Raw genomic sequence first — 19,267 nt, 5'->3', positions numbered from 1 at the left:
CAGATGAAGAAGACGATGAGGTCCCACAGCTGGAAAGACAGCTGGAATTTAAACCCAGAACCTGTGTTCAGAAGGTCCGCATTTAAATATAAGCTCTGCTATCACCTTAACCTGGAGCAAGTTTCTTAACTTCTCTGAGCCACAGCTTTGCAACGTGAGACAAGACAAGAGGAACACCTGCTCTGTGGGCTGTCGGGAGGGTTAAATGGGAGAACACGCCTGAAAGGGCCTGGTATGCAGTAGGCACTCAGTAAGTGTTCACTCTATGTGTCAGGACCAGGCTAAGGGAGGCTGCCCCAGCATGGGGACCCCATTTCTTAGGGACTGGTGTGCAGGAGGCATAGCTACTATCCTCAGTCCACGGCACCCACAAAGAGTGTTATCTTGGGACTCAGTTTCTTCATCTGTAAAATGGACCCAGTGAGACCAGCTCTCCGAGCCCTTCACACCCTGACAACCTGTACGTGAAGCTCAGACTCCTTTCCTGGAACTGGAAGCATGACAAGAAGAGAGCAGAGGGAGGTGCATGAGGCCTGAGGGCCTTGGAGAATCACGAGTGTCACCCTTATGGTATGACACCCCTTTCTCTTCGTCCCCAGCCCACCTGGCCGACACTGACTTCATCCTTTCCTCTCACCGGATTTTACTCCTTCCCCAGTCGAGGCGTGGCTGGAGTCTTTTCCACGTGCATAGCTCACGTGGGGCAGTGAGGGGAATGGGGAAGCCCAGGCCTGCAGGCCCCAACTCAGGTTCAAACCCACCTCTGCCACTTACAACCCACGTGATCTTGGGCAAGATGACATAACCTGTCTGGGCCTCAGTTTCCCCATCTTAACATGGTATAACAACAGCACAAACCTCTTCAAGTTATTGGGGAATCAAGTGGGCCTGGCATGTTGCTAACACAGAAATAACCTTTGGGTATTACTGTTTTTATTATTATGAGGCTAAAACACTTAGACTTTTTACACAGCCCAAGGCAACACAAAATGAAAATGCACAGCCCCTTTTTGAAAAATTGTTAAGAATTTCAAGACCAGTGACAGTAGAGCAAGGAACCAAGTGTGGGGTCCTTCTACGTATGGGGCCCTATGTGACCGTACAGGTCACCTGCCTGTAACGCTGGCCCTGGTTCTCTACCTTAACAAGCGTAAGGGTTATATGGATGCATGCATTTCTTTAAATTCTTTGAACAGTACATTTAAAACCTGTGCAATTCACTGCTTGTAAATTATACCAATGAAATTATATTGCTTATAAAAAAAGGAAACATGACAAAATAGGGTTACGAATTTGCAGCACATCACAGGCAGTGTGGTTTAGCAATGAGATGCAAGTCTAGACTTGTATGATGAATGTTGTCCTCTGTGTATCCCTGAACCCCTTATACAGTTGTACAGGATGTTCGCTGAACAACCCTATGCCACTCACATAGACCAGAACAAATCATAAGCCTCAGAGTTGCACAGTCATTTCTCACACCAAAGTATGATAAGACCACAGAGCTATTTAGAAATTTAAATTACCACTGTTTACCCTTAACGGAGTCTTCTCACCATGGAGAAATGGCTTCCAATTATGAAACATGAGAGCCGGTCACTGTTTGGGGTTAATGTGACGCTCTGCGAGAGAGTGAGCAGGCGAGACTGCCCAGATACCTAATTACCTGGAAAGATAATCTTGAATAATTGGAATTAGAGCAACTAAAGCAATTATTAGATGTTGTGATCTCCGGGAGCAATCCTCCACCAGGCTTAGGGATTCAATCACCCTCAGTAAGAGCGCATAATTAGAGGAATCCAGAATTTCAGAAAAGAAAGTGGCAGCACCAGCACTTCAGAATTAAGGAGGTGGGAGGGCCAGGTGTGATTTTCCAGCAAACTAGGCTGGAGGGATGGCGGGGAAGGAGGGGTGGGAGGCAGGCGGGCGGGCGCTGCTTAAAAGACCTCAGGAGCCTGGCAGGTGAGCCAGACTTGGACCTAAACCTGCTGTGGGACCTTGCGCAAGGCACTTAATCTCTCTGGGCTCTACCACCCTTCAATCATTCAGCAATATCCGCTGAGCACCCGCCACGTGCCCAGCACTGAGACACCTGGTCTCGTCCCTTCGCATGAGCTGTTCATTCTACCAGGAGTGACTTCCCTGCTGCCCCTTACGTACAAGAAGGATTCCACTTCTTCCAGGACCTTCCCCTATGGTGCTCCTCCATGCAGCCTACTCCTTCCACAGCCTTCCGTCCCCCCTCACAGACTGTGACTCTCTGTCCCTTTGTGTGTGTCCCCACTGGGAGGCGAACATCTCAAGAGCAGGGGCCGGGGGCTTCTCGTCCCTGCTCCAGCCCCTGACACACAGCCTGGCACCGGGGGACACAGCACTGGCAAGGCAGACGATGGTCCACCGCAGCCCATTCCTGAAAGCCCGGCTGCCGTCTGCCTTGCCTCTGAGAATTATTAATAATTGGCACCAGGTTCGCTGGCCTCTGTTGTGAGTTTATTCAGAACGTCCAGGAAATGACAGGAAGATTCCAGAGCTCCAGAATGGACCAGGGCCATTCAGATGGCTGGCAATTCCCATCGGGGGCCAGATGGCTGTGAGTATTACTAATAATTATTCCCATATTATCTGGGAATGGCAGGTGAGAGGGAGTCATGGACATGCGGACCACTTGGGCCGGTCTCCTGCTTCTCTGTGTCTTGACGTGTGTGTCTCACTGGGATAGATGCGATCGGAGCTCCCATTTTCCTGGGCCCGGGACCACAGATGTGCACCTGGCCACCTGGGAGCACAGAGTGGGAGTAACTGACACAGTCCAGGGGCGGGGGAGGGCTTCGTGGAGACAGGGCCTTGGGGTTGGCTCATGAAGGTCGATGGAGCGTTGCCCAGACATCCAGGGCTGAAAAGACCATCCAGGACTAAGGCAGGTCCAAGACGCACAGGCCACACGTGCATGTTCCTGCTGCAGCCAGGAGGCTGACCTGTTTTTGGCTCTGATGTCAGAGTTTGGGCAGCCACGGAGGTTGATTCCCCTCTCCCTTCTCTGCTCAGCGTGTTCTGATCTATGCACGTTTCAGTTCTATGACATAAATCAATAAAATACACTAAACAAATTAAGTGAGCAGGAGAATTGTAAATCGATTTCAGGCAGGGAACAGAGAGGTTGAGGAGACCAACAAGAGGCTATTATAGGAATTGAAGTGAGAAATGACTCACGCAAGACTCAGGATTGTGGCCGCGGAGCCTACCACATTGTTACACATCCCTGAAATATTAAACAAATGAAACCTACAAGCTTTGGAGACTGTTTCACAGAAATTGCTGGCTGGCGGCTGCCAGAAATCCCGGCTCACTGGGGAACAGGGGCAGGTAGCAGGGATGACTTAAAACACAGCTCAACCCAGGTGGGTCAGAGGAGATCGTAGCTTCAGGAGTTAGATGCACGTTCTAAACCCAAATGGGCCACGCAGTATCTATAACATGGTCCCTGTTCGTTCCTTCCTCCCTTCACTCAACAAACCTTTCCTAAATTCTTGCTCTATCCCAACCTCATCTGGGGCATGGGAGCCACAGGATACAAGATGCAATGTCTGGTCCTCAGGAGTGTCCAGGCTGGTAGAGGAGGTCACCTCAATACAGTGTGATGGGCGCTAATAAGACCAGTCACTGCAGGTAGGTGCCTCTAGGGGTTCAGGGGTGGCTTTTCAGAAGAGGTCATGTCTAAGCTGGGTTTTGAAGGATGAACAGAAGTTTGCAAAGCAGTCAAGAGGTGGTAAAGGCAGGTCAGGTGGAGGGAACAGCATGTGCAAAGGCGCAGAGGGACGAGAGAGAGGATGGAGAGTTTGGGGACAATGTATGCGAGTAGACAGGCAGGACTAGAGCACGAGATTTAGGTCACAGATTGGAGGAGTGGAAAAGGCAGAAGGGAATACATCACGACAGACCATGAATCTAAAATGCCCTGTGTGGCAAGTTTGAGAGCCATGAAAGATTTTAAGCAGGGGCCTGTTATAATTAGATGTTCACTTTGGAAAGATAATTCAGAATTCGGTGTGGGAAATATTTTTCTTTCCTTTTTAATGAAGGATAACACATACAGAAAAGCGCACATATCATAAGTATACAGCGTGATGAACTTCCATCAGCTGAACACAGGTGCAAAAGGAGCACTCAGATCAAGAAACAGGACATTGCCAGCTGCCAGAGCCGTCCCCCGGTTCCCTCCAGGTACACCCTCTCTGCAAGGGCAACCCCTGTCCTGACTTCTAACAATATAGATCGGTTTCCCACGTTTTCCTATTTTATAGACATTGGATCATAAAGAGTTTCTTCTGCTCAACATCCATGTTGTTGTGAACAGTGTATATTGTTCATTTTCGTTGCTGTATAGTATTCCACTCTGTTGATGCGCATTGAGGAATGGGTTTTAAGCAGCCCAGACTGGAGTCTGGGAGGCCAGCTAAGAGATCATTGCTGTATTCCAGGAAAGAAGTGATGAGAAGCTGAATAAGGTAGTGGCAGTGGAGATAGAGGGGTGGACGGAGGTCTCCTGAAAGATATTTAGGAGACAAAAGAAATTGAACTTGGCAAGTCATTGAATTTGGAGGGGGAAGAGTTAAAGACAATGTTCTGCTTCCTGGCTTGGGCAATGGATGGAAAAGGAAAAGGTCTAGTGATTTCCACTGTGGACAAGTTGAGTTTGCAGGCCCTGGGGGCTTTCAGGAGGAGGTGTCCAGCAGGCAGCTATAGGGAGAGTCTTGCAGTCAGGGGAGAGGTCTGGGTCCAGCGAGTCAAAAGCAGGATTGAATGTGGCGGCTGAACCAAAGCTTGATCTCTGCTCTCTTTCCAGGCCACCAAGCATTACAGCAGAGGAATAAGAAAGTCGTAAATCCACAGCACAAAGAGGGTGGGAGAGGAGATGACAACAGAAAAAAAGATGGCAACAACATTTTAAAAGCTGGAAAGTTCATGGAGTGGTGGGTAATGACTTAACAGGCAGAAGAAAGCTGAAAGCCGACCACCTGCTTGGAGGAGGCTGGTGAGAAACTTCGGAAAGTCCTTGGAAGGGAGGCACCAGCTGAGTTCCACACTGAAAACCAAGCACGAAGAGGAAGCCTACGTTTGGGACGCTGAGATACCTGCCCAGCTGGCACCCTTCCCCTCCTGGATTCAGAACGCTAGTGGCTGAGTTAATGCACTGGAGATGGGAGGGTTCTTCTTTGGGAAACTGATCATCACAAGAGAAAAAGCCTGATGAAGGCGGGAACAGGTTGACCAGATGAACTTTTTGGATGGGGTTTATCACCTAGATGTTTGGGAAGCCCATTGGTCAATATCCTTCCCCTACCCCACACAACTGTACATCTAGCCTCAAAATAGCAAGTTCATGCCTCACTCTGACATACAAACATCAGATATTTGAGGAAAACTTACAATAAGAAAGACAGAGGGCATTATTAAAACCAAATAGACAAAAGAACTTGGAAGAAACAGAGACATTAAAGGATACAGAAGAAAACTTTTAAAAAATTAATATCCTTAGAGAAATATGAGAAGATACCATGTCAATAAAACAAAGGCAGGAGACTATAAAAAGGAACATTCAGATAACAAGGAAAAGCTCTTAAAATTAAAAATATTACCGCAGAAACTTTAAAAATAGAGTGGTTGAGAGATGAAAGTTGAGTAAATAATCTCAGGATTAAATAAAAAGGCAAATAAAAGTGAAAATAGAAAATAAAAAAAATGAGAACAGAAAATAAGATGTTAAAAGCTTCCAGGGAGGAAAAAAATCAGATCGCACAAAAGAATCAGAATGGCATTGAGCTTAACAAAACGTGCCTGGAAGCAAGAGGACAAGGGGGCAGCCAGCACTTCCCAAATCTTGTAGGAAAATTATTTTCATCCTGAAATTTTATACCCAGCCAAATATAATACTGATTCGAGCGTGACACAGGAGTAAAGACAACAGTAAGCATGCGAAGTCTCAATCAGCCATGCGCTATTTTGCAGGGAGCTACTGGAAGATATTTTCCCCCAAAATGAGGAAGTAAACCGGAAAAAAGACTCCCTGGGACCCAGGAGGCGGAGGATCCGACAGGAGAGAGGAGAGGAAATTCCACAATAACAGCAAAGGGGCTTCCAGAATAACAACCCTAGACATTCATTGGGCCAAATTGGGGCTGGAGCCAAAAGGCTCCATAGGAAAAGTTCGGAAGGGAGGAAGGAAGGGAGGGAGGAAGGAAGGGAGGGAGGAAGGAAGGGAGGGAGGAGGGAAGGAAGGGAGGGAGGAGGGAAGGAAGGGAGGGAGGAGGGAAGGAAGGGAGGAAGGAAGGCCGGCCAGGTCGTGCAGGACCTTGTAGGCCACAGTGAGGACGCTGACTTTTACCCCAAGTGAGATGGGAGCCACAGGAGGGCTTTAAACCCAGGACTCACACGATATGATTTATGCTTTAAAACGATCCTTTGGGATACCAAGGCAATCGGGAGACAAAAATGGAAGGAGGTGATCGGTTACCAGATTGTGGCAGGAATCCAGATAAAAAATGGTTGTGGCTCAGGCAACGGTAAAACAAAAAAGATATTCCCCACATGAAATACAAAACCAGAAGAGCCAGCCAAACAAAGCCAAGTGCATCATGCCGTGGTAGGAAGCTCTGAGCACAAACATTTTGCCAGGGGGATGAGAGTGGCTGAGCAGGGGCAAGAGGATAGTGGAGAAAATGGGACGGAGGAGGTGACCTTTGAGAAGGGCCTGGAATTGTGTGAGGTGGGAAGAGCTTCAGACAGGAAGGGAAGCGCTAGGCTGAACGCTGCCCAGAGGTCGCGGTGAGGGTGGCGGGTGTATCCCCCAGGCCTTGGGAGGCCCAGCTTTTTAGCAGAAGAACCAGGGGTTTAAGAGCCAGATTGCTCAGGTTCAAATCCCAGCCGCCCTGCTTCCCAGCTATGTGATCGCTCTGTGCCTCGGTCTCCTTATTTGTAAAACGGGGATTACATGAGCCAATGTGTGTAGCGTTCTCAGAATAGTGCCGGGCATGTGGGGTGCACGGCCCGAAGGCCAGTTAGTGTTGGTGTCATGATTATTATCGTATTTGGAAGATCAGAAAGATGCAGGGGGGAGGTGACGGGGGAGCTGCCGCAGGGGCCAGAACCGGGGGGAAGCACACTCTTTGGGTGGGAACACACCTGGGTGCAAACATCCACCCAGGCTCCCGGCGTGGCTCGAAACGAGTCACTCCATCTCTCTGCCCTGGGGTTCCTCATCTGTGAAACGGAGATTCCCCACATGGCGAGCGGCCGGCGAGCGCGTGGATGGAACCAACAGTGCCCTGTTCCTGCAGGTGCCTGCGCGAGGGCCACACGGGCCACCACAGACCAAACCCTGCCAGCCCGAGTGAAAGCTACAGCGTTTGAGAAGCAAGGAGTTCGACACCTAGGTGGCAAAGCCTCTTTGTAAACGTTTTTATGTACACAACCAGAAGTTTCTCGGCATGGCCGCCAAGTCCTAAAGAGAAATCACAAGGGCAGTAAAATACAAAGATACAAGCTCTGTGGGGCCCTCGGTCCTCATAAAAGCAGCAGGAATGAAGGTCTGGCGCCTCCTGGGAGCAGCACGAGCAACCCGCGTGCCACTATACAGAGGCACAGGCACACACTCACACGCGTGTATACACGTCCACACGTGCACACACCCGTGTGTGCTCACACTTGAACACATCTGTGCACATGCACACACGGGCACACGAGACATCTATGTTCTCACATGTGCATGCATGTGTACACACCTCCGCACCCATGCTCATGCATGCTCACACAGCTCGCCCACCGGCGTGCACACACACAGGAGCACCTGCTCACATGCACACTTACCCTCAACAGGGGATGCACACACACGTGCACACACACAGGCCCTGCTTCCTGGAAGCCAGATTTGGAGCAGGGTTAACCGAGGAGCCATGGAGACTATGGGACCTGCATCCTCGAGAGCTGCAGACGACCAAGGGGTGTGGCACCTGGGTCTGGATTAAACCCAGCTCTGCCCCTTATGAGATGTGAGACTTAAATGACTTAATCCCTCTAAGCCTCCATTTCCTCTTCTGCCAAGTAGGACTGAGAATGACAGCCCCTTCCTCACGAGGCTGTTGGGGGCTTTCTCAGTTAATACGTGTAAATGCCTGGCACAGGGCCCGGCACATAGTAACTGCTCAATAAATATCAGCCATTCATTGGTAATAGTGGCAGCAGTGTTTCCTGGAGACCTTGATTTGGAAGCTGTGGCCCAAGTTGCGCAGTCAAATGCTTCAGAGATGTCCACACATAGGAATTAAACAGGATGCAGCCACAGGGAAATTGAGGACACAGAGGAGGTCCCCTACTGCCAAGAGCTTACTCAAGGGGGTCCCTGCCTCTTTCTGGGGCCTGAGGGCCCAGTGGGTTCCCTGTCACTTTCCCCTCAGTCTCGCCAGCTGCCACTTAGCTGGAGCTTAGTGAAGATGGCATCTGCAAGACAGTATCGTCACCAGCCGCCATGACATGTGGCCCCTTGGACCCTTCTGCCTTTGCTGACTACCTGGGGAGTGAAAACACAAGCTCTGTCCCACCAGCGGGTGGCATGGGTGGCCACACACCCCAGACTTAAGCATTTCCCCTGAGCCAAGCACCCCACGCTCTCCATGTTGGACAAGTTACATGACTGGACTCCTGCCTCAGTTTCCCCTCCTCTGACTCCCAGGCCCATAACCCTCTCCTAATCTCCATGCTGTTGGAAGAAACCTGCACACCTGTTTCTCTCTTAGCAGTCTTTCTCCTAGGTGGCAGGGGTAGGCAGGTGGGGAGGTGGCCACACTCCCCTACCTCCCTGTGGCAGGCTATCCTCCAGTGTCCATTCTCTTGTTCTTCCATAATAACAAGATCCCTGACTTCTGGCTGGGCACAGCATTCCCCAGGATAAAGACCACATTTCCCAGCATCCTTCACAGCTGCGTGTGGCCATGTGATTAGCTCTGGCGAAGGAGATACAGGCAGGTGTTGTGGGGCAACGTCTGGGAACCTTAGAGTTGACATGAGATCTTTGCCCTTCCTCCATCCTGCTGCCTGGAATGCAGGTGTGATAACTGGCACTGTAGCAGCCATCTTAGACTACGAAGACAAAGGCCATGGGATGATGGAGAGGGCAGCAGGGGCCTGGATCCTGAGGACTTCATGGAGCAAAGCCTGCCTGGATCATCTATACTTTCTTTCTCTCACTTTTTTTTGTTTGGTGTTTTCTGTTTTGTTTTCTTTTGAGACAAGGTCTCCCTCTGTTGCCCAGGCTAGAGTACAGTAGCATCATCACAGCTCTCTGCAACCTCAAACTCCTGGGCTCAAGTGATGCTCCTGTCTCAGCCTCCCAAACAGCTGGGACTACAGGCACACACCACAACACTGGGCTAATTTTTCTATTTTTTGCAGAGACAGGGTTCTCACTCTTGCTCGGGCTGGTCTCAAACTCCTGACCTCAAGCAATCCCCCAACCTCGTCCTCCCAGAGTGCTAGGATTACAGGCATGAGCCACCGCGCCTGGCCTACTTTCAAACTTTTATAAGAGATATAAATAAATTTCCTCACTGAAGCCAGTCCTTTTGGGTCACTATTACTTACCGCTAAACCTAATCCTGACTACTATTCCCCGCTGCTGGAGCCGTGGCAGGCTCCTCACCATCCAACTACTGCCCCGCACAGCGCTCAGCATTGCTGTGGGCTCGGAGTCTCTGCTGCGGGGCCCCGCACACCAATGAGACCTCTCTGGATGGCAGCGTCCAACCAGACTGGCCCTCCCCACACCTGGGAGGCAACAGAGCCCAGACACCTGGCTCCCCTTTCCCAAGGTCAAAGCCTACAGCTGGAAGCAAACGGCCACCACGGGACTTGCCTGAGCCCAACTTCCACACACCCATCACACCCAAAGTCGCAGGTGCACTGGACGGAGTTGAAGGTAACGACTCCCAGGACAGCCCCACCAGACAGAGAAGGCACGCGGCCCTCCTCCCCAGCCTGTCCCACCCCACTGAATGCTCAAGAAACTCAGGGCTTTGCAACAGAATGTCTGGCTTCCGGGGCCCATCACCCAGGGATGCTGGAGGAGAAACTATCACAGGCCGTGAGAAGCCACCAGGGCAGGGACGCTGTCTCCAGAGAGGGTGGGGCTGCCGCCCCAGAGCTGGCCCACACTCACCTTTCTCCGACGCTGGGGCCAGGTCAATGAAGCTGCGACATGTTTCACCTTTGAAAAGAAAAGAAGGGTTTTCAGAATACGAGAGGACACGTGGCTTCAGGAGTTTGCCTGCCCCCCTCCCGTGAGCCCTGGAGCAAGCCGGCATCTCTGACTCAACACAAGGGGCATCTTTCTGTAACCCTGACCCTTAGCAACCCAAGTCCCGGGAACGTCGAGGGCAGACTTGCCGACTCCCACCCGCCCAGTCCAACCCAGCCAGTCCTACTGCTCCCCACCCCCACGACAGCCCCTGTTCCCTTTCTATGCACCCCCCAGCCCAGGCTTCACCCCACCAGCCTCCCTAGGCCTCCGCTCTGTCCCATCCACTCTCCATGCTGCAGCTGCAGGGATACTTTCAAAACGCACAGCTCTGGTCACGTCAAACACACACACGCACACACAGCTTGCTCCTGCTGAAAACTCTTGATGACTCCCCAAAAAAGTAAAGTCCAAATGCCACACACGTGGCCTGTCCAACCACACCCCCACCCTGCTGACCTCTGCCCCAGCTCCTGTGCGCTCCGTGCTCCCTCCCACCATGAGGCTTTGCACATGCTGTTCCCCTGCCTGGAACATGGACGCACTGGGGCCTTGGCCTTTTCCTGCGGGGCACCCGGTCACCATCACATGTGACTCTTGGATGCACACTGGTAGAATCGAGATTATAACCCCCTGAAACAGACGTTTCCCGACCCCCAAGAACTGGAAGGGAGGATTAACAGAAAAAGAGAAAAGCATAGAAGTGCTGCGCTAGAGCGGATGGATTTTGAATGAATTATTTTAAACTTCCTTTAATGCTATATTGTTCCCTCAAAAGCTGGAGGGGAGAAACGTAGTAGCCAAATTCAGACCAGCACCCAGGGCCATAGTAAGACTTTGGTGGACCCTATGAACTTTTGCCTTCGTGGCCCCTTGCTAAATAAATTTAAAAATTTTTTTAAAAACTAAGAATTATTTTACAACCACATTGGTATAAAGATGAATGTATTAAGTATGAAACATTTTCCCCCCTTCACCTGAAAGTTTTTTTTTTCTTCTGATTTCAAAGGAAATTAAAACATTTTCATGAGCCTGTAAAAGCATTATGGGCTAATCGGCTCTACACCTCCTGGGCCCTCCTACACCAGGCTCCGGCCCCCACCACCGGCTGGGCTCCTCAGTAATATTTAAGATTTATGTCTTAGGCATTTTGCCTTCTCTTTTCTTTAACAGTTGTTTGTTTGCTTTTTTGAGACAGAGTCTCACTCTTTGTTACCCAGGCTAGTGTGCAGTGGCATCATCATAGCTCACTGCAACCTCACGCTCCTAGGCTCAAGCGATCCTCCTGCCTCAGCCATCAGGAGTAGCTGGGACTATAGGTATGCATCGCTGTGCCCAGCTAATTTTTCTATTTTTAGTAGAGACGGGGGTCTCCCTCTTGTTCAGGCTGGTCTTGAACTCCTGAGCTCAAGCGATCCTCCCACCTCGGCCTCCCAGAGTGCTAGGATTACAGGCATGAGCCACCGTGCCCAGCTTCTTTAACAGTTTTATTAAGGTATAATTCACATGCCATACAATTCATCCATTTAAAGTGTACAATTGAATGGTTTTTAGGATTTTCTTGGTATATTCACAAGGTTATGTGACCATCACCATAATTAATTTTAGAATATTTTCATCACCCCAAAAAGAAACCCCCTACCTATCAGCAGTCATTCCCCACTTCCCCCAACCCTCCCGGCCCTAGGCAACAACTAATCTATTTTCTGTCTGTATAGACTTCCCTAATCTGGGCATTTCATACGAATGGAATCATCCCATATACGGTTTTTAGTGATGGGCTTCTTTTACTTAACATGATGGTTTCAAAGACCGCTCATGTTGTAGCATGCATCAATACTTTAGAATGGCTGAATAATATTCCATTACATGGTTATGACACATTTTATTTATCCATTCATCCATTGATGGCCATTTGGGTTTGTTCCACTTTTTGGCTATTTATGAACATTCATGTATAAGTTTGTGTGGGCAAGTTTTCATTTCCCTTGGGTATAAAACCAAGGCGTGGAATTGCTGGGTCATAGGGTAGCTCCATGTTTAACCTTTTGAGAAACTGCTAGACTGTTTTCCAAAGCAGATGCACCATCATACATTCCACGAGCAATGTATGAGGGCTCCAGTGCCTCCACGTCTTCACCAACGCTTGCTATTGTCTGTCTTTTCTTTATTATAGGCATCCTTGCCAGTGTGGTGTGGTATCTCATTGTGGTTTTAACTACCATTTTCCTTAATGACTAATGATATTGAGCATCTTTTCATGTGCTTATTGACCATTTGTGTATCTTCTTTGGGAAAATGTCTATTCAGATCATTTACCCACTTTTTAATTGAGTTGTCTTTTTATTACTGATTTGTGAGTTCTTTATATAGTCTGCACACAAGTCCCTTATCAGATAGCTGATCTATAAATATTTTCTCCCTCTGTGTCTCTCCATTTCCTCTGTCTTTCCATTTTTTTTGGAAGCAGATGCGTTTTTAATTTTAATCATGTCTAATTTATCTATTTTTTTTCTTTTGTTGCTTGTGGTTTTTGGTGTCATATCTAAGAAGGCCTTGCCTAACCCAAGGTTGTAAAGATTCAATCTTATTCTTTCTCCTAAGAGTTTTGCAATTTTCGTTTTTCCATTTAGATCAATTATCCATTTAGAGTTGATTTATGTGTATGGTGTAGATGGCTTCATCCTTTTGTATGTGGATAACCCATTGTCACAGCACCATCTGTTGCAAAACTGTTCTTTTTCCATTGAATTGTCTTGGTATACTTGTCAAAATTAATTGGTTGTAAATGTGAGGGTTTATTTCGTATTCTTAATTCTATTCCACTGATCTACATATCTATACTTTTACCGGTACTGCACTGTCTGAACGACTGTAGCTTTGTAGTAAGTTTTGAAATTGGGAAGTGTGAGTTTTCCAACTTTGACTTTCATTTTTAAGATAATTTTGGTTTTTCTGGGTCTCTTGCACTTCAATATGAATTTTAAGATCAACTTGTCTATTTCTTCAAAAAAGCAAGTTGGAATTTTGATAGGGATTGCACTGAATCTGTAGATCAATTTGGGGAGTATTACCATTTTAACAATATTAAATCTTCCAATCCATGAACATATACTATCTTTCCATTTATTTAGATCTGTTAATTTCTTTCAACAATGTTTTATAGTTTTCAAAATATAGGTTTTACACTTTTTATGTTAAATTTATTTCTAAGTATTTTATTCTTTTTGATGCTAATATAAATGGAATTGTTTTCTTAGTTTCATTTTTGGATTATTCATTGCTAATGTGTAAAATATGATTAATTTTTATACATTGATCTTGTACCCTGCAATCTTGCCGAACTCATTTATTAGTTCTAACAGTTTTTAGTGGATTCTTAGGATTTGCTATATACAGGATCATGTCATCTGCAAATAGATACAGTTTTACTTCTTCCTTTCCAATCTCACTCTTCTATTTATTTTTCTTGCCTAATTGCTCTGGCTAAAACTCCAATATAACATTAAATAGAAGTGGCAAGAGCAGACATCCTTGTCTTATTCCTGATCTTGCGGGGGCGGGAGGGGAAGCATTCATTCTTGTATCATAAAGTTAATTGTTAGCTGTGCGGTTTTCATATATGCCCTTTATGAGACTGAGGAAGTTCCCTTCTATTCCTAGTTTGTTGAGTGCTTTTATCATGAAAGGGTATTTGTCTTCGCTTTAATCCCACAACAACCTGCAATGAGAATCCCCATTTTAGAGACAAGCAAACTGAGGCTCTCAACTTTCAGTGGCTTGCCCAAGACCACACAGCCAGTAAGTGATGGACTAGGACTCAACCCAGGTCCATAGAATCCAAACTCCATGCTCTAAAATCTTCCCAGCTGTCTATGCCCATGTGCTATGTCAGGATTTCCTACAACAGCCAGCTGTTCCCACTGGGGACAGCTGCTGGGTCCCGAAAGGAATCCCCGGGAACATACCTCTGTGCAGACAGGAAAAATCCACGAGAGGCTAAATAAGTGGCTTTCACGCTTCTATTTCTGCTACGTGGACAAGGCTGAACAAGAAGATGTTTGAGCCAAGATGGTCAAATTTAGCCCACACTCCCTATGCCCGGCAAAGCTGAGGTTTAAGGAAAAATCGTAGAGATGACACGAGTAACACAGGCTACTTCAATGGTCAAAAGTCTAACAGCTGAAATCCAAACACAGAGATTTTTTTTCTCCAAACCCTTAGTCACCGTGATAAAGATTAGCTAAGGATTAACGAGATAAGCATCAACTGCACCATATTGACTTACCGCTTCTGGAAGTGACCCATAAACCATTAACATCAGTGTCAATTATTATTAAGTTTACATGTTTAATTAAGGGGTTTATTTTGGGTGTAAAACAGAAGACAAGAGCACTTCTCTCTCACCACACGCACTTCAGACTGAGGCATGACAGCGAGATCGCAGAGCTGTGGCAGGTTACCGCCCCGATGGCAGCGTACCTTCCGTCAGCCACGGAACTTGGAACCCGGGAAGGGTCCTAAAGTTCGTTCAGTTTAAGTGGTTCTCAGCTGTGGGAAGCCCAGGTGCCACCCACAGGGACTTGGATTTAATCGGTCCAATTTAATTGCATACATCAGTAGGGTTTTTAAAGCTGCCCAGGTGATTCCAACGGGCACCCAGGGTCAGAATCACACTCCAAACTGACTTATAAGAAATGGACTTTCGACATTAGTGAAACAGTGAGTCACTTCGGTGGTGGTTCATGCAATCGCCCTGGACCCTCCTTCATGCAACTGCATTTACGGGGCAGGACAGTGGCCAAGGGCCTGAGCTCTGGAATCAGCAGAGCTGAGTTCAAATGCTGGCTGTGTCACCTCCTGTCCTCAGTTTTTCTGTGCCTTGATTTCCTTGTTGGTGAGATGGCCACAGCACCTGTAAAGGTCTTGTGAAGACTGCCCATGGGCAGAGCTTAGACACGGTGCCTGGAACACAGTAGATGCTTAGGAGATGGTGGCTGTCATCACTGTCACTCCTGCCCAAGTGAGGGTCAGATGAAACCCGGGACACCATCCTCTGCAATCTAATTCAGGGGGACAAGAGTGACACGCAGGCACCATCAGAGACTAGCACATGGAGGGCTGTCGTGCACTGGTTCAGAGCAGGGACTCTAGAGCCAGGCCTGCCTGGGTGCAGTCTGGCTCCGTCACTTACTATTAATAGATGTGTGACCCCAACATGAGCCTTTTGGTGCCTCAGTTTCCTTATGAAAACTGAAAATCACCAACACTGGTGCTTCTACAGTGCATTTTGCAGGGTGGACCAGTAGGGGCTGGTGTCAACCACCAGGCGGTACAGCTGGGACAGCTCAGTGGGCAGCAGCGCAGACCCCCATGGCAGCTGCAGGGGTGCCATGGGCTACTTGAGGGGCCCCTGCCTGGGTCGTGTGCCTTACGTTGTCTCCCCCATACCAAAGGTCATTGGCTGGTAGCTGCCTCATGTTTGCCCCTTGGAGATGCCCTTGCTCCTGTCACCCGCTCCCTGGCTGGCCCACTCAGCTACTGAGGTGAAGGTGCATGGGCGTCAGAACCTCCTCTCCCAGGAGGGACAGTCCTGGAAGGCCCCTTGCATGCCCAGAGGCCCACGGGAGGATAACGTCATCCCGCTTCTGGGAGGGGGGAACAGGGGAGCTTGGTTGAAGGGAGGGGCCAGCAGCCCCCAGCCCCCAGGGGAGAAATGGTTTGGGACCCACAGCACGCCAGGGGATGTCAGCACGTTCAAGGGGAAATGTTCTGGGAGCACCGGGCTTTAGGGCCAGGGGTTACAGGCTCAGCAACAAGGGGCCAGGAACCCATCAGCCATGGAGAGCAGAAAAGCAGGTGAAGACCACAGGTTCTCCCAAAAGATCTGAAAATTTCATATGGCCCAGGGGTGAGAGGGAACCTCAATCATGTAGAGACTGAGTTTCCAGCATCCTGTTCTACTAGAGAAATAAATTGATGGGACATTCCTTGCCTAGAAGTGTGAGTGCATATTCACACCCACCACGCCTTCAGGGGAAAACTCCTCACGCAGCTTCACACGAACCCAAGTTCAAATCCCCACTCTGCCATCTGCTCGCTGTGGGACTGGGGATAAATAATGGATGTGTGTGTGTGTGTGTGTGTGTTGTTTGTTTGTTTATGCCAGTTAAGGCTGATTATTCCAGCCTCCCGCGATTGTTGTGAGGGCTAAACAAGGTCATGGCTATAAAACACGATGTCTTCAGTTAGGATTTAAATCAGAAACAACATCTGCAAAGGGATCAGCTCGGTGTTTTGACACCCACACCCCTAATGTCATTGGTGACAGGTCTCGAGGCTCCCTCCTGGGAAGGAGGTGATCTAAGGCAAACGGAGAGCTCAGAAGCCACAGGACGTGAGTTCCAATCCATGCTCTGCCTCCTCCTAGCCATGTGCCCTCAGGGGGTGGGGCTTTACCTCTTGGAGCCTTTTCCTCACTTGCCCAGTGGAAGTCATCGGGGTAACTGCCTTCCGGGCTTGCCAAAAGGATCAAACCAGGAGGGAGTGTGTGAAATGCCTGCCCTCGTACTCGGTCCCATCAGTACGAGGTTGTTTGTAAGCCTGTGCGCCTTCCCAGGCCAGGAGCAGGAGGCTGTAATTCTGCAACCTCAGCCTGGGCAGGTGGAGGGAACCTGGCAGGGCCACAGGCAGAACCCAGGGAGGTGGCCAAAGGCAGATGCCTGACGCTGGCAGAAGGTGTGCAGAGCGTGGAGGGGCTGCCAAGTTACCCTTGGCACGGACGCCGGGAGCCCAGGGCTTGGCCGGCAGTGGAGATGTGGGCAACGAGGGGGAGGAGCACAGAGGAGCCCAGCATCCTTGGCCGGGTCCCCAGATCCTGGGTCTGAGGATCGTGACTTCATTCCACACCCCACCAGATGGTGTTGCTGAGGTTTCTGCAGAGCAGGGGGGTGGGGAGAGGCTGGGGAAGGCAGGGACAGCAGAGAGAGGCAGTAACACTAGTCTCGTGAAGTCTGCCAACAAATAACGTGTGTTCACATATATCGTACACACACTTTGTGCCAAGCCCTGGTCTAAGTGCTTTATGGATATCAACCGACCAGCCTTCACAAGAGCCCTGTGCAGCAGGCGCTACTACTACTCCCATTTTACAGATGAAGAAACCAAGGCACAGGAATATTGAGTCACCTGTCTAACATCACACAGCTAGTGGCGGAGCTCGACAGTTTGGCACAGAGCCGCTGTTTTGGCCACTACTCCGTACTCCCTCTCAGCAGAGTAGACAGGCTCTAGAGAAATCCATTCTTCCTAAGGGACATCCAAGGTGCCCTCCCAAAGCTCCACATGTGGCAAGAGACACCAGCAGCCTTCCCGAGGTGGCTGCGTTTCAAGATGCCCAGCCAAGGGGACTCAAACCTGGCTGGTTCTAAGTTTGACTCTGGTTCTGGGACCCACGTTCCACGAGGCGCTCAGCTTCCTGGCAGGCGCACGGCTGGTTTTCTCTATAGCAGGTGCTTTCAACTTGCTGGGAGGGAAAGTAGAATTGGTCCTGGTGCCCCAAAAAACGTGGCCCATATGAAACCATTTGAACTGCCTGGCAAGGGCAAAAGTTCACACATCTTCGCCAGCTGGGTTCAAGGAATTCGGCACCAGGAAGCTGGGAGGAGGAAAAAAATACCCAGAGATCTTGCATGAAGCTTCTCCTCTCGCTATCGGGGCTGGCGGTAGAGGCTTGGCAAGCGCTTCCTTGGAATTCTCCGGAGGCTTCTGCCAGTTCAACTGACAGGGCAGCAGATGGTACACACTTATCTGCTGATGATATTTTGATTTATTTATCTCTTACAGATGGTACCATGCCTTGATTTCTGGCTGGAGTCCAAAATGTGGGTCAACTTTCTGGGAATGATCGTTTCTACAAGTGGATAAAATACTGAAGACTAAAACTCTGCCTGGCATCGTGACTGCACTGTCCCGGCCTCCAGACACCCCTTGCTTGGGCATTTGGGGCACTGTGGGTTGACCAAGAGAAGAATTTTAAAGCGGAAGAACCTACAGGCTTATCTAAAATCAACATCGCAGCGGTTCAATGTAAGAGCTCTGAGCTTGCAGCATCCCGAGTTCAAGCCCTGAGCTCTGCTACTTATAAACTCTGTGACTCAGGGCCAGATTCTCTGGGTCTTAGTTTCCACATCTGTAAAATGGGTGCAACTGTCATCTCTGCCACATATGGTATGACAGAAACAGCTAACCGTCTACTGACAAATGTGCTGCTCTTTCTGTAGCGTGAGCTGTTGCTCGGAAGTGGCTTCCCAGCCAGCCACAGTATTTCCCAGCAGCCCCTGCACCCTGGTGGGGTCGTGTGACCGGCTGCTGCCTGTGTGACGTGCATGTGAGTGTGGGGGACACTTCCTGGGGGGGTGCCCTCATGTATGAAGTAGGTGGGTCTCCCTTTTCCTCTCCCACCTCCACGCAGGGGGCTCTACGGCCCTAGGAAATGGCAGGGCCACAATATGAAAGGTGTCCAGTCCCCAAATCACTACGCAGAGTAGAACTGCCACCCCTCAGGACCACGTGCACTGAAGTGTCACGTGAGCAAGAAATAAACATCTATTGTTAATCCATCGACATTTCCAGGCTGATCTGTTACAGCAGCTGGTGCCACCCTACGCACAGGGCGGCCAGGGCTCAGATCAGGTAACCAACACAGGTGAGGGACCTGCCACATGACAAGGACTCAGTTTTGACCATTATCTTACAGGGAAGCTGGATACATAAAGGGTTTAGAGATTTTTTTTATGCCATCCCATATGTTGGGTTTGGTCTAAAGCGAGGCAAATCTCTCTCCTCTATACCTCAGTCTAACTTCCGCCCTTTTATGACACTATGAGGAACGCTTCACAAGCTGCCCTGTCTCATTCCCCAAAAGTATGTTTTGAAAGAGAAATCAAAAAGCAGGAAGGGCTATTGGGTAGTTTTCCCGAG

The 19,267-nt window shown here is 49.1% G+C and overlaps 1 protein-coding gene across 3 annotated transcripts in view; it reads right to left on the bottom strand.

The window, feature by feature from the left end:
• GSG1L (GSG1 like) overlaps positions 1-19,267 on the bottom strand; it is a 185,268-nt gene that overhangs the window by 106,702 nt on the left and 59,299 nt on the right. For all 3 annotated transcript variants that reach the window (XM_069486679.1, XM_069486680.1, XM_069486681.1), the window contains exon 2: positions 10,208-10,255. In XM_069486679.1, the coding sequence (XP_069342780.1) occupies positions 10,208-10,255 (48 nt within the window). The remainder of the gene's footprint in view (positions 1-10,207; positions 10,256-19,267) is intronic.

This window comes from Eulemur rufifrons, chromosome 14 (assembly GCF_041146395.1).
Source record: "Eulemur rufifrons isolate Redbay chromosome 14, OSU_ERuf_1, whole genome shotgun sequence".
Lineage (NCBI taxonomy): Eukaryota > Metazoa > Chordata > Mammalia > Primates > Lemuridae > Eulemur > Eulemur rufifrons.
This window is presented reverse-complemented; position numbering and strand designations above follow the sequence as displayed.